We start from the raw sequence: 13,614 nt of genomic DNA on the forward strand, positions 1-13,614 counted from the left end.
GTCCTCTATAAAAGCAATGAGAAAACTGGCCTAAATGGTCAGAATCAATTATTTCAGAACTCTGGAAATTAACCAAAGGTTTGCAACAATCTGGAAAGCATTTATTCAAGAACAAAGGATGAATCTTGGAAAGAACAACGAGCTTTGTGGCTGGTAGTCAGCCCGCTCTCTTTCCGTTTCCCCACCCTCAGCTTCACAATAACCTTGAAAATCAGTAGCCCATCATCAAGGTAAAAGCCAGTAGCCTGGGATTAGAGCTCTACAAAGCCTCATTCCCAGAGAATTGTCATGATTTGACCTGTCTGGAGGGTTTCTGGACCATCCACTTCCAAGGCTGTCTTTATCTGGCCGGATTTAGAGCTCCCTCTAAGTGAAAAACCTTCCTGGGAGTGTTGGAAACATTTAGAGGCAATTGTTTCCCTTCACATATAGTTGGAGTAAACAATAGGTTAATCACTAAGCTTGAAATAAAAACTGGGGGATATGATATTCATAGGGCTTTGAAAAGATCCAACACAGCCCTGGAAATATAGAAGGATTCACGTACTCGGGGCTGTATGCATTCTCCGGAAAGACCTGAGAAGACCTAAGCCCTCGCCTCTGGCTGACCTTAAGGCTATGTGCAAGCAGAAGTGAAGCCTAAGGCAGAGTTGTCAGCTGCCTGGCTGACTGTTGGAGGGGTTCCCCAAAATGCACACAGAGTCCTTTTGCAAAGTTTAGGAGACTTCTTATTTCCAGGCATTTGTAAAAATTTCTGTTCAATCATTAGCTGATTACTAAGCGAACTTTAATAGCCACGAAGGACAAAGATTACAGACTTTATGGAATTAGTTTAGAAAAATCATTAAACACGCAAACAGCAAGAGCAACAAATCCTGCAAAGGTGGGGTATAATTTCCAGAGCTGCCACATTATATTATTTTAAATGTACAGTTTTCAACAAAAAGTTATGAAATCTGCAAAGAAGTAAGAAAATGTGGTTTATATACTGGAAGGGGAGGGAAGCAACACTATCCCTCAGGAAAACCAAAAACCTAAAGGACACCATATCTAAAGGACTAAGGAAAATGTGAGAACCATGTCTCACCAAATATAGAATATAAATTTAAAAAATAGAAATTCTGGAGTTGAAAAGTACAATAACTGAAATGAAGACTTCATGATAAGAGCTGCAGTGGACTGAATTGTGCCTTGCGCCCCCACCCCCCACCAAATTCAAATGTTGAAGCCTTATGCCCAAGTTTGGCTGTATTTGGAGGAAGGAAGTAGTTAAGGTTAAATGAGGTAATAAAGGTGGAGCCCTGATCCAATAGGATTATACATTCCCTATAGTATGTTCTCATAAGAGGAGACATCAAGAATCTCGTTTTGTCTCTCTGCCATGTAAGCGAACAGCCAGAAGGTGACCATCTCCAAGCCAGGAAGAGAGCTCTCACAAGAAACCCAATCGGCTGATGCCTTAATGTGGGATTTCTAGCCTTCAGAACTCTAAGAAAATAAATTTCTGTTGATTAAGCCACCTAGACTGTGGTATTTTGTTATGAAAGCCAGAGCTGACTAAGAAAGGACTCAGTAACAGGTTTGATCAGATAAAGAGAGAATCTCTTGAAGAAAACTTGAAGAAGGTCAATTGAGATCATCCATCTGAGTAACAGAAAGGAAAAAGGATGAGGTAAAACAAACAGACTCTCAGAGATATTCAGAACAAATGTACTCACCTGTGCATAATGGGAATGCCAGAAGGAGAGGAGAGAAATCAGAGAAAATATTCCTAAATTTGTTGAATATCATTAATCTACACATCCAACCTCAACAAACTCGAAGTATGATAAATGCAAGAAATCCATATACAGAAACATCATAGTAAAGAAACATCATAGTAAAGATGCTGAAAGACAAAGACAGAGAATCTTGAAAGCAGCATGAAAGAAGTGTTGTATCATATCCAAGGATCCTCAATAAAATTAACAGCTGATTGTTTACCAGAAACCACAGAAGTCAGAAGACAGTGGAATGAAATTTTCAAAGTGCAGAAAGAAACACTCTGTCAACAAAGAACTATATATTCAGCAAAATGTCCTTTAAAAATAAAGAAGAAATAAAGGCTTTCTATTGTAAACAAAACTGATAGAATTCATTAAAGAGCCAACCCTCTTTACCAGGAATACTAAGGGGAATCCTTTAGATTGAAATGAAAGGACACTGGACAATAACTTAAATCCACATAAGAAACAGAGCTCTAGTAAAGGTAACCACATAGATAAATATAAAAGGCAGTATAAATCTATCTTTTGCTTGTACTTTTTTCTCCCATCTCATTTAAAGGGCAACTGTATGAAGCAATAATTATAAATCTGTGTTGGAGAGCATTCTGTGCATAAAAATGTAAGTTGTAATGCAATAGCACAAAGGAGCAGGGGAAGAAATGGAGCAAATGGAAGCCAAGTTTTTGTATACGACTGAAATGAAGTTGGTATATAAATTGTCCAGCATGGGCAAGTCCGTAGAGGCAGAATGGAGCTTAGTAGTTGCCTCAGGCTGGAGGTAGGAATGGCTGGTAACTACAAATAGCCACAGGATTCCTTTGGGGGCATGAAAGTGTTCTAAAATTACATTGTGGTAATGAGTGCAGGCTTCTGTAAGTTAACCAAAAGTTGCAGGCTTAAAATGAGGGGATGTTATTGTATATAAAATATACCTCAAGGTATTAAAATATAAATTAAAATTATGTAAGTGTTATATTTATTTGTTAATAATTAACAATAAGTGCCAATTCTATGCTGTGCTGAATACTTTATATGCATTATATTCTTAACTGACTTTAATCCCTATGATAGTCCTAAGAGGTTAGGTATTATTGCTATGCCCATTAAAGAGATGTGGAAACTCCTCAAAGTAGGCAACAGAATCTAAAGGTTAAAAATGCATGTTTTTATGTGAAAAGATGACTCACATCACTAAATCATTGGAGAAATGCAAATCAAAATGACAAGACACTGCCTCACACTCATGAGTATGGCTACTATAAACAATTTTTAATTAATAAAGCATAAAATAATAAGGGCTAGCAAGGATGTAGAGAAATGTACACTGCCAGTGGACCTGTAACACTGAAACTTCTGCAGAAAACAATTTTGAGGTTCTGCAAAAAATTAGAAAAATAGAATTACTGTATGATCCAGCAGTCTCATGTCTGAATGTATATCCAAAGGAATTGAAAACAGGATTCCAAAGAGACATTTTCATACTCATGTTTATTACAAAACTTATTCCTATTAGCCAAGAGGCAAAAATTAAAATGTCATTGACAGATGGATGGATAAAGAAAATGTGGCATATACATTGGAATATTATTGCACCTTAGAAAGGAAGAAAATCCTGTCACAGGCTAGAACATGAATGAAACTTTAGGACATTATACTAAGTGAAATAAGCCAGTCGCTAAAACAAAATGCTGCATGATTTCACTTATAAGAGGTATTTAAAGCACTCAAACTCATAGAAACAGAAAGTACAGTGGTGGTTGCCAAGGTCTGGGGTGGCGGGGGTGGGGGAGGGAGGTAATGGGAGTTATTTCTTAATAGGTGTAGAGTTACAACAGTCTTGCAAGATGATAAAGTTCTAGGGATCTCTTTTAAAACAATGTACACATAGTTAACAGTTTTGTAGTATACAATTAAAAATGGTTAAGGTGATCAATTTTGTTATATTTTTACCATAATAAAAATAAAATAATGAATGTGTGTGCTCAATAAAAAAAGTATAAATATATCTTTTCTGCTCTGGCTTGTCTGGCTCAGTGGATTGAGCACCAGCCTGTGAACCAAAGGGTCGCTGGTTCAATTCCCAGTCAGGGCACATGCCTGGGTTGCAGGCCAGGTCCTCGGTAGGGGACACACAAGAGGCAACCACACATTGATGTTTCTTTCCCTCTCTTTTTTCCTTTCTTCCTCTCTCTCTAAGAATAAGTAAATAAAATATTTTAAAAAATTGTACTTTCTGTCACAATTATGTACATTTAGTGATCTCAGCTGCATAACTCCTTTAGTTTCCATATGCCTTTCTGTCCTATTTCTTTCTCACTCATTTTGTGCTTGCACAAACAAAAGTGCATTTTAAAATAAACGCAACACTGAAAGATTTTATTTCATTGTACTGTTTCTTATTTCCTGCCTTCATTTTCCTCCTCTTTCATGTGGCACTCCCTCTTCTTGGGAATAACCCAGGATATCTGGACTTCTGAATGTAAATCCACTAGCTTATACTTAACATTTTTTATTTTATTTTATTTTATTATTTTATTTTATTTTCTGTTATGTGTTTTAAATATTTTTTCCAGGACTCGTCCTGGGTGTCTGCCTGGAAGTAAGCTTGCCCAAGGGAGACCTTGCCTCTCTGTTTTCACGTGTAGGGAAACTTCAGACACGCCGGCAGCGGTGCCCCCGTGGCTCGGGAAGAGCTGATGACGTTGCTGTCTAGACTGGAGGATGTGCGCCTGCGGGGCCTCTACTTCACGGAGACGCAGCGGCTCACCCTGAGTGGGGTGGGGCTGGAGGAGGCCTCCGACACAGGGAGTGGACGCAGAGCGCACCATGTAGAGATGTGCACCTGCCCCCCTGACTACACTGGTGACTCATGTCAGGTAGGAAATACTCCTGTTCCATAAAATTCCCCCAGGGGACTCCTGGCGGCGGTCCAGCGTCGCGGATGGTCTGGGACACTGTACCCATTGCACAAGTTTCTGCTGGGCTATAGCTTCTATCTTACCTGGGCCGCCTTCAGGTATTAAATATGAAAAGAAATGCCTCGAAATCCATAGGAAAGCCACAGGAGGCCAATAGATCCTGAGGGCTGTAAAAATCAGGACTTTCCCAGAAGCCGGAAGGAGCCTGCCAGTTGGCACCCCAGTATTAGAGCTACTGCTTCCCCAGTAGCTGATGCAGGGTTTTCATTCCTTTCTCTAATCCAGGGCCTCCCTCCCCCTACCCTCCAGTAGAGGTGCAGTCCGTGGTATATCCTAATTCTTTGAGGGGAAATCAAAGTCCAGTTTTCTAGCTCACAACAGGTCCTCACTGCAGACCCAGTCAAACTGACTTGTCCCCAAGTGATTAAAATGTGTCATAAAATGAAACAACTTCTTATCTCAGGCTGTAAATCTGTTCTCTTCCTAAAGAGGGTAAAATCACAATGGTTAGTGTAATAATTAGGAAATAATTGTCATGCTGCACATTCCATAGACATCCTTCATTCTCTCTCCTGACCCCTTAATAGCAGGAAGCTCCAAGGTAATTTGCACATGAAAGTTTTTTGGGTGTTTCTTTCTTTCTTTCTTTCTTTTTTTTTTTTTTTTGGTTTTGTTGTTGTTGTTGTTTTGGATCTACAAATATTTTACCTGCAGCGGTTTTTCTGGGGACACCTGTCTTGTAACATTTAGCTCACAGGTGCCTACAATAGTCTGCCTTCCTTCTATCTCTTTTCTAGCCCGATTAAATAAAACATATAGCCCAAGGGAAAGAGTGGGACCTCTGGATTATCACCTTCCTGCCCAGGGCCTGTTGTTCGCCCATGACTCAGCCTGTGATTTACAGCTTCTCTAATCGGCCATCCCCGCTGTCTGCGGGGGCGAGGTGGGTAGAAGGGGACGCCCGCCCCACCTCGCAGGGATTACAGAGCGGTGCGCTTCCCTGTGGAACTGTTATGTGTGCTCTCTCACAGGCTGACTCATGGGTGAAGTTTACAGGTGGGGCCTCCTGCCGCAGACAGCCTGCCTCACCTGAGTCAGGCGGGCCTGGGCGCTGAGCAGGAAGGGCTGGTATAAGAGGAAGAGGCAGAGGTTTGTGTGCAGCCGGCAGGACGCCCAGGGACCAGGATGCCCCCGGCAGTAAGGTGGTCACCCCGGAGTGCGGGATGGCTCTGGATCTTTGGGGCAGCCCTGGGGCAGTGTCTGGGATACAATTCACAGCAGCAAAGGGTAGCCTTTCTTCAGCCTCCCGGTCAAGGTAACCAGCAAGCAAGCTATGTGGAGTTTAAACCCAGCCAGGTAATGTCGCTTTCAAATTTTGGGTTGGGATGGGGAGGTGTTCTCAGCTTTGTGACATTTTAAGTTAGGGTGATGGGTGAGTAATGGGTGGGCTGGGGGAGGGGCCGATGGTCTCCCCCTCCCGCTGACTGGCAGTGTTTATTGCAGTGCCTAACAGATTGCTCTCCTGAGTTGTTAACCACAAACCCTATAAACATCAGCCCACCTGGAAATACCAGAGACAGCTAAGAGTTTGAATTCTTGTGGGATGTTAATATGCTATGAAACTGTGTGCCCTTTTGAGAGTAACCCAAGCCTCAAGGCAAAAGATTCCAATGTCTGTAGGTTTGCAAATTCTGCTTGGAAGAAAAATTACCCAGAAAGTAAAACATTAAAATCCGTGAAGTCTGTGTTTTGAAAACTGATGCGATCAAGTTTGTAAAATACCTACCAGATGTGCTTCAATTTACCAGGCATTAAACACTTAGACATTCTGTTCTCTCTTTAAACTTCCTGGATTTCACATGTATACTCACAGAGAAATAGATCCTGGCTGCTAGAATAGCCGTGGAAACCTGACAGACATAATTTTATCGTTTGTACTATAGAAATGTATTGGAAAAGTTATCCTGAAAAAATGATTAGCTGTGAAACCCCTTTACTGAAATAATATATTAGAATACATTCAGTGTCATTTAAAGTAAGTCTTTAATACAATCTGAATACTTGAACTCAATTTCATGTAAAATTTGGAGTTTGTATGCTTTAGAGAGGTGGGAAAATGATTATATTTCAGTAACTGACAAATGTTTTATCTGAGAGTCACATGACACGTAACACCTGCAGAGTACCTCTGATTCAAATCAAAAGCAACTTAGGATGGATGATTTACTTTAATCAGGATAGACGATCCTTCCCCCAAAGCATGTTTAATTAAGGCTTTTACTTACTTGCTTTTACTTACTTGCATATGTTGTCACAAACGAGTCCAATATACTTATTTATTGAGATAATTTGTTCTTTACCAAATATGGTTATTGTATAAGTATGTAATGTGATACATGTGATAATTATTGGGTACTTGCCCCTTATTAGCAGAGATTATGTGTTTGCAGATGATCATGCCATCATTAGCTGAATTTCGTTAAAACGTATCTCTCAGTCATGCTTTCAGCTAAAGGACATTCCTTTCATACTTTGATTCTCTTCTAGACAAGCCTATTCATATAACACGTAAAGTAATTTCATTTTTTGCAATGGGTTCTTTTGCCTAAACATTGTTTCTAATAGTGGAAAGAAAAGTATATTGGGAATTATAGTCTTGTTATTGTGCCCAATTCGTAGTCGCTGGTAATTTTGAAAGAAGCTCCTGATGGCCATTGGAAGATTCCACTCCGCCGTATGCCCTTGGCGTCCTCCCCAGCCCCAGGCCGCTGGTCTCTTCCTCTCCCCAACATGACTGCGAGAGACCTTTAGGACTAGATGAGTCAGGATGAGCAGATCACTTCAAGGTTTCCCTGGGCTGTAGTTCCAGAGTCTTACGGACATTCGTGCTATTTAAAGAGGATTAGAGAAAAGATCTTTTATCTTGAAATATTAATTTTCCCCCCGATGCTTTAAAGATAGGGCAAATGAGAGATCAATGAAAGAAACTAGGGACATTTGATTTTAAGCAGCGCACTGACTCACACTGCCAAAATAATGAAAATGCCTGTAATTCTGTTTAAAGACAGAAATGTAAATAATTTTTAGTGGCTAGTGTAAGAACAGTTGCTTTTGTTCCGTGGCACGGGGGAGGGGGGGCATTCTTAACTCGAATCTTTTTTAGAAGTATATCAGTTCATCAAAAAAGTATAATTCTTTTCATCCATATAAAAAATAATAACTTGTGTTACACTGGAAAGAGACAATATTCTGGAGATAGGAGTAATCAAAGCAATATTGAACAAGAGAAGACCACAGGGGGATTTCCTAGCGCTGGGTCTTTGTGTGCTCAGTCAGAAGCAAACATCCCCGCCAAGTTCTGTAGGAGAAGGCAGGCACATTTCTCTCCCCTGGCTTCCCTCTTGTACCCCTAGGAATGCTGAGTGGTGGTGAAAGGACTCCACACGCATGCCATGATTGTGTAGATCCCAACGAAGACTCCTTTTGCCCCCCTCCTCCCACACTGCCTCACCTGCCAGCCCAAATCCATATTTGGGGAAGGAATGGCTACCAAAGAGAACTTGAACTTGAGGGGATATGCTTGGAAGTCCTCTCCACCAAGGACCAAGGTCCTGATCCCCTTTGTTCTTTCACCACTGCCCCCGTCCACTGGCCCTCGAGGCAGTTCAACGGTGTGAGATGGAGAGGAAGCCATGTCCACGCCCACCCTCCAAGCTTCCCCTCCCGCTGGTTGCCCCACCACACGTCTCCCACTCAGGCGCGCACGCGCACGCACGCGCGCGCACACACACAAAGCAGAGCCTGATAAAAGAAGAAAACATCAAGTGGACCTGAATAGTGTTTGAAAGTAGAAATTCACACACAGGCTGAAGGAAAGAAGATTTAAAAAGCGAATGCTTGGCAATCAGAATTGTCACATGCTTTAGATAATAATTTTTTTTCTTTGTTTTGATTAAACACTTTGTTTGAAAAATAGGGTTGTAGCCCTGGATACTATCGGGATAACAAAGGCCCATACACTGGACGGTGTGTTCCCTGCAATTGCAATGGACATTCAAATCGATGCCAGGATGACTCTGGAATATGTATCGTGAGTAAACTGATACCATAATGCTACCTGCAGGCAATCTCTGTCTTCTTGTTTCCTGCCCTGCCAGGCCCTAGAACATCAAATGTCACACCTCTTACCAAACGCTAACTAGAGTTTGCTATGTACTGGGTTGACCAAAAAGTTCATTTAGTGTTTTCCATAAAATAAAAGACACATTTTTCATTTTCATAATAACTTTATTGAGTTGGATATTTTGAGTACGTTGGCTATCTCCTGAGTGGTAGAACATTGATTGTTTTCAATTAATATCTCGATTCGATCGCTATCAACTTCAACTGGTCTACCTAACCATGGAACATCATCCTGCAAGAAATCTCCAGCACAAAACTTTGCAAACCACTTTTGACACAATTAGTCATAGAACCTTCTCCATGCACTGCACTAAACTTTTTTTTTTTTGCATTTCAATTGTGTTTTTACTTTTCTTGAAGTAATAAAACATATGTCAAAATGCATGTTTTCTTCCATCTTCAATAATAAAATAGCTACACAAAAATTCACCAATTTTAATAAGTTTTTTAAATGCACATCGATATGACAGCTGGCACAATGCAATCTAACAACATTGTTTTCAAATAAAGTTAAAGACAACTGAATGCTGCTAGAGCCATTTTACAGAAAAAACTAAAAAAACTTTTTGGCAAACCCAACAAATGCAGGCGCTCAGTGTTATCAGGATGAATTATTTTACACTTCACTTTTCCCTCCATTCTTCTACATCAGCAAAATGAAATAGGAACCAGTTGAATGGGTGTCATCAGAGGAGAACACCTATCTGAACAATTAATTTACACCTTCACTTTTAAGTCTCTGCTTCATTCAGTGATATTAATGGGTGGATTCTGGGCCTTAACTCTTGCCAGGATACAATAAATAAGATTCATTACTATGCTTTGTTGAGATGGCAGAAGGTTATTGGAAATGGGTTTTGTGGCTGTCGGATGATCAGTAGCTCAAGAAAGCAACCAGGGGAGGAGGAAATCTTAAGAAAGGCTTAGTGTGCGTGCTCAGGCAAGCATGTACCCTCAACAGCTGACGAGACAAAGTGGGTTTACGTGGGAGGACAGGTGAGCGGAGTCCCTGCTGTCTATGGCTTATCCACTGGAAAACAATCTTCTTTTGCAATATTTTAGAAAATTCTCTCATAGAAAATTAGATTCTCAGGAAATTTTTCCTTTGTATCCTAAAGCAGAACTTTTTTTTTTATTTTGCTGACTTCTTTTTCATGAGAATTCCCCTGCCAAGAATCAGGGCCTCCCCAGTTAGAAGGGGCATGGGCAGTTCCAAGGAAAAGAGAGTGTGGGTACTCACCAGACTCAGAGCCCCCCATTTAGGTTGTGCTGTTTGAAGTACTTTCTTCTGGCGTGGATTTCCTTCACATTGTGTAATGCAACTAGAGTGTTTCAATAATTTGGGTTCCTAGACTGTCTTAAGCCAAGTCAACATGTCCCAGGGAACTGCTTCCTCTGCAAGATGGGACAGGCCAAGACAGGAAACTGTAAAGAGCTAGATAGAATATTTCATAGGGTTTTAACCTTATGAGTTCAAAAAAATTAAAGACGTTAAAAAATAATGCTTTCAGCTCATATATATTCCTTTATAGTGCTTTATGTTTGATAATGTGTGTGTGTGTAACACAGGTAGATGCTTTAATGAGATATAAATATTTATTTTGTCACTGAACCATCGCTAGATGTTGAATCTGCTTTCTAAAAGCTGCCGAAGAACAAAGGGAGTTTTCTCTGTAGTCCATTCACCTAGTGAAAGGATCACTAGTGAAAGTTATAGTTCATATGAAATAACCAAACGAGATTTTCTTTCCCATTTCATTTCTTTGTAGCTCTGTCTTTACTTGTCCCTAATGCCCATGTAACCTCCAGAAACTATTCATTCAGGAAACCCTTACTGAGCATTTGCTCTTGTAGGAGGGACTGAGCTAAGCGCTGAAGTTAAAACCATCCAACTTAATCCCCCCTCTGACGAGGCCTGCTGTCTACTGGAGACTGTGTGCACACATGCACGTACACACATGCGCATCCACAAATGTGCTCACACATGTGTACACACACAGTCTGTACAGAGCGTGTGTCTGCACTCACTTAACTGCTCAGCGGCAGGCACTGTGTGCAGATGCTGCTCTCAAATGTGGCCATTGCATTGGGGCCGCCCCCATTCTCACAGAACAGGTACTTGGGGAAACCAAGTACCTTTCACTATTAAATGGGCTGATTCCTCTGCACATTGGCCTTTACCTCTCAAGGTCCAAAATCAGTTTCTAAAATCTGGGACCTTCACACATTTGCAAAACTCCATGTCTTTTCAAGAATTAACTTTGAAGTTTGAAAAGAAAGTAGACTAACTCCTTGCCAAAAAACACTGTGTCCAGTGGAGAGGCAGAAGTAGGAGGTGACAAGATCTTTTGGTGCCATTGGCCAAAGGGACCTGCGAGGATGGTGATGCCCCCTCTCCAATGGGGGGCCCTGACTCTCCCTCTTCTCCTTGCCTGCTTTCTCTTCTCCCCCCATTTCTTTCTGTCTCCCATTCCCCTTGCCTTCTACTATCTCAGTCACTATCTCCCCCCTCATCTTTCTGTCTGTTCCCATATCCCTTCCCCTCTCTCGTCTCCTCTTCTATTTTTCTTATTTTTATTCCCTGCTACTTGTGCCCATCTTCTCTCTTTCGCACAGAATGATTTATGTGAAACTCATGGCTGATGCCGCCTCTCCAGGTGCATCCTGCCCCCTTGCACTTCACTCTCTGGAGCGCCAGTTGCCTCACGTTGCCTACGCATGCTGCTACCCTCCTGCAAGATTAAGGATGCTTGTACCTGGAATGCCTTTCCTGCACTTCCCCACTCAGCTAATGCCTCTCCTTCCATTCTCCATGCAGGAGGCATCATCCCCTCCAGAGGCCCTTTCCTAAGGCTCCTCTTGCGCTTGTGGCACGGCTGGCACACCTTTGTCATCACACCTTTCACGTTGCATTGAATGTGTCTATTCACAGGGTTCTGGCTACCCAAGCCAGGTACTGACCCATGTTTGCATCCCTGTACCCAGCCTAGCTGAGCATAGAATAAATGCACAGTAGATGTTTGGTGTCAAATTGAGCGAGGGCAGCACATGTTAAGGAAGTGGGTGTAGATTTGTTCATTCACCCACGCATACATTCATTCACAAGGAAACCCAGGATATCTGATAGCAGCTGCCTCAGATTTGCAGGACTGATAATGACAAATTCTAGGGTAGATGCTCTCAGCTGAGGATGAGAGGTTGTTTCAGCCGCGCTCATGGGGCTTTATCAAGCAGCACAGGTTCGGGTCCCTTTCCCTGGCCCTTTCCCTGGCCCTCTCCCAGCATTCAGAGCGTTTTCAGTAGAGCACAGATGACCTCGCTGCACTCCTCGTTTCTCTGTGTTCTTGCTTCTCTAGTGTGTTCAGTTCAGAACTAAATAGTCATAGAACTAAAATATACTTATTCAGGCATGTCTTCTTTACAATTGTCATTTGGAGTTATGAAAGAAAGGAAACTGATGTGGAAGGAAACGAATTAGTTCAAAAGATGGACGCTTTCTGGGCGAGTCAGGCCACCAGCCAAAGAAAAGGTGGAGGAAGCCTTCAGCACCTCACCTGGCACCCCCCAGAGGCTCCCCTGTGGATCTGTCCCCAGTGTCCATGCCCGTGGGACACCTCTGCTGAACAGTGACAGTTGGGGAAGGAAGGAAAGATTCAGGATAGGGGTGAGCTTTCTGGTGATGAATAAGTGTTTACATGGAGGCAGTACCCTACTTTAAAGATCCACCTATTTTCTGATATAATCACTAATCCTTTGTGCTTACAGCACAATTTTATATCTGGAAAAAATAGGAAAAGGTCTTTTGACATCTCAGTGGATTGCGCAGTTCTTAGTTACTCAAAGGTGTGTGGAAGACAGCCCTGTTTAAGCTGAACAAACTGAGGGCACTGATGACTGAGGGACAGTCTTGGCTATCCGGAGCCGCGCCACTCCCACTTAGGACACGCACAAGGGCTGTTTTCCCAGCTTGACTTCAGATGTTACTGTAAAACTCACATCCTGCTCAAGCACTACCTCTGCATACAGACGTAACATGTATAAGCAAATTTTTAAAATTGTACCTTATTTCAGGCTGTATAATTAAACACAAGGTATCTCTGAATTATCAAATGCCCCTGGTAAGAAGGGTTTGCCAGGCTATTTTCATGCATTAAAATATTTAGTACTAGAATAAAGCCAAGAAAGATTACACTGAGCTAAAAATTCCACACACTAAATAAATTTGGCATGATCCACTCTGCTGTGTCTCAGTATTCTGAGTAGTTGCAAAGTTGTATCATTCCAATGCTTTACTGAAGAACAACTTTCCTTAAGCATTGACTTGTCCATGAAAATAATTAAATCCACATAAACACAAGCTTAGATAAAATTAATGCCTTGCTTTTTTGAGACGTTGAAATTAAATTGAATGCTTTTTTCAGATACAATGAAACTTTTTGTTGTTTTAACAAACGCCATGTATTAAAAACATTTCTATTTTACTGGTCTTCAGTATATCATTGTGAGTTATGAAGTCAAATCAAGTTAATTTCATAGAAGCCATTCTAAGGGATAGAGAAGGGAAGGGGATTTTATTTGCTGGGCCCTATTATGCTTTATAAAATTCTCCCAGCAACCTTGGAAAATGGGTATTATTCTTAGCATACATTTCTAGAAAATTATAATTGTGTATAAATCATACACCCACAAAGTTTATTTATAAGAAAACACTGAGGCTCAGAGAGGTGAAGGAAGTTGCTCAAGATCCC

The 13,614-nt window shown here is 41.4% G+C and overlaps 1 protein-coding gene across 2 annotated transcripts in view; it reads left to right on the forward strand.

The window, feature by feature from the left end:
- Positions 1-13,614, forward strand: part of LAMA3 (laminin subunit alpha 3) — a 254,462-nt gene that overhangs the window by 170,466 nt on the left and 70,382 nt on the right. The window contains exons 38-39 of one of the 2 annotated variants that reach the window (XM_054583453.1): positions 4,412-4,642; positions 8,661-8,774. In XM_054583453.1, coding sequence (XP_054439428.1) covers positions 4,412-4,642; positions 8,661-8,774 — 345 coding nt within the window. Of the gene's footprint in view, positions 1-4,411; positions 4,643-5,851; positions 6,041-8,660; positions 8,775-13,614 lie in introns of those variants that run through there. The other variant, XM_054583454.1, reaches the window with a different exon arrangement.

The sequence above is a fragment of the Pteronotus mesoamericanus genome, unplaced genomic scaffold (genome assembly GCF_021234165.1).
Source record: "Pteronotus mesoamericanus isolate MK-2021 breed Mesoamerican mustached bat unplaced genomic scaffold, CSHL_Meso_final contig_74, whole genome shotgun sequence".
NCBI lineage: Eukaryota > Metazoa > Chordata > Mammalia > Chiroptera > Mormoopidae > Pteronotus > Pteronotus mesoamericanus.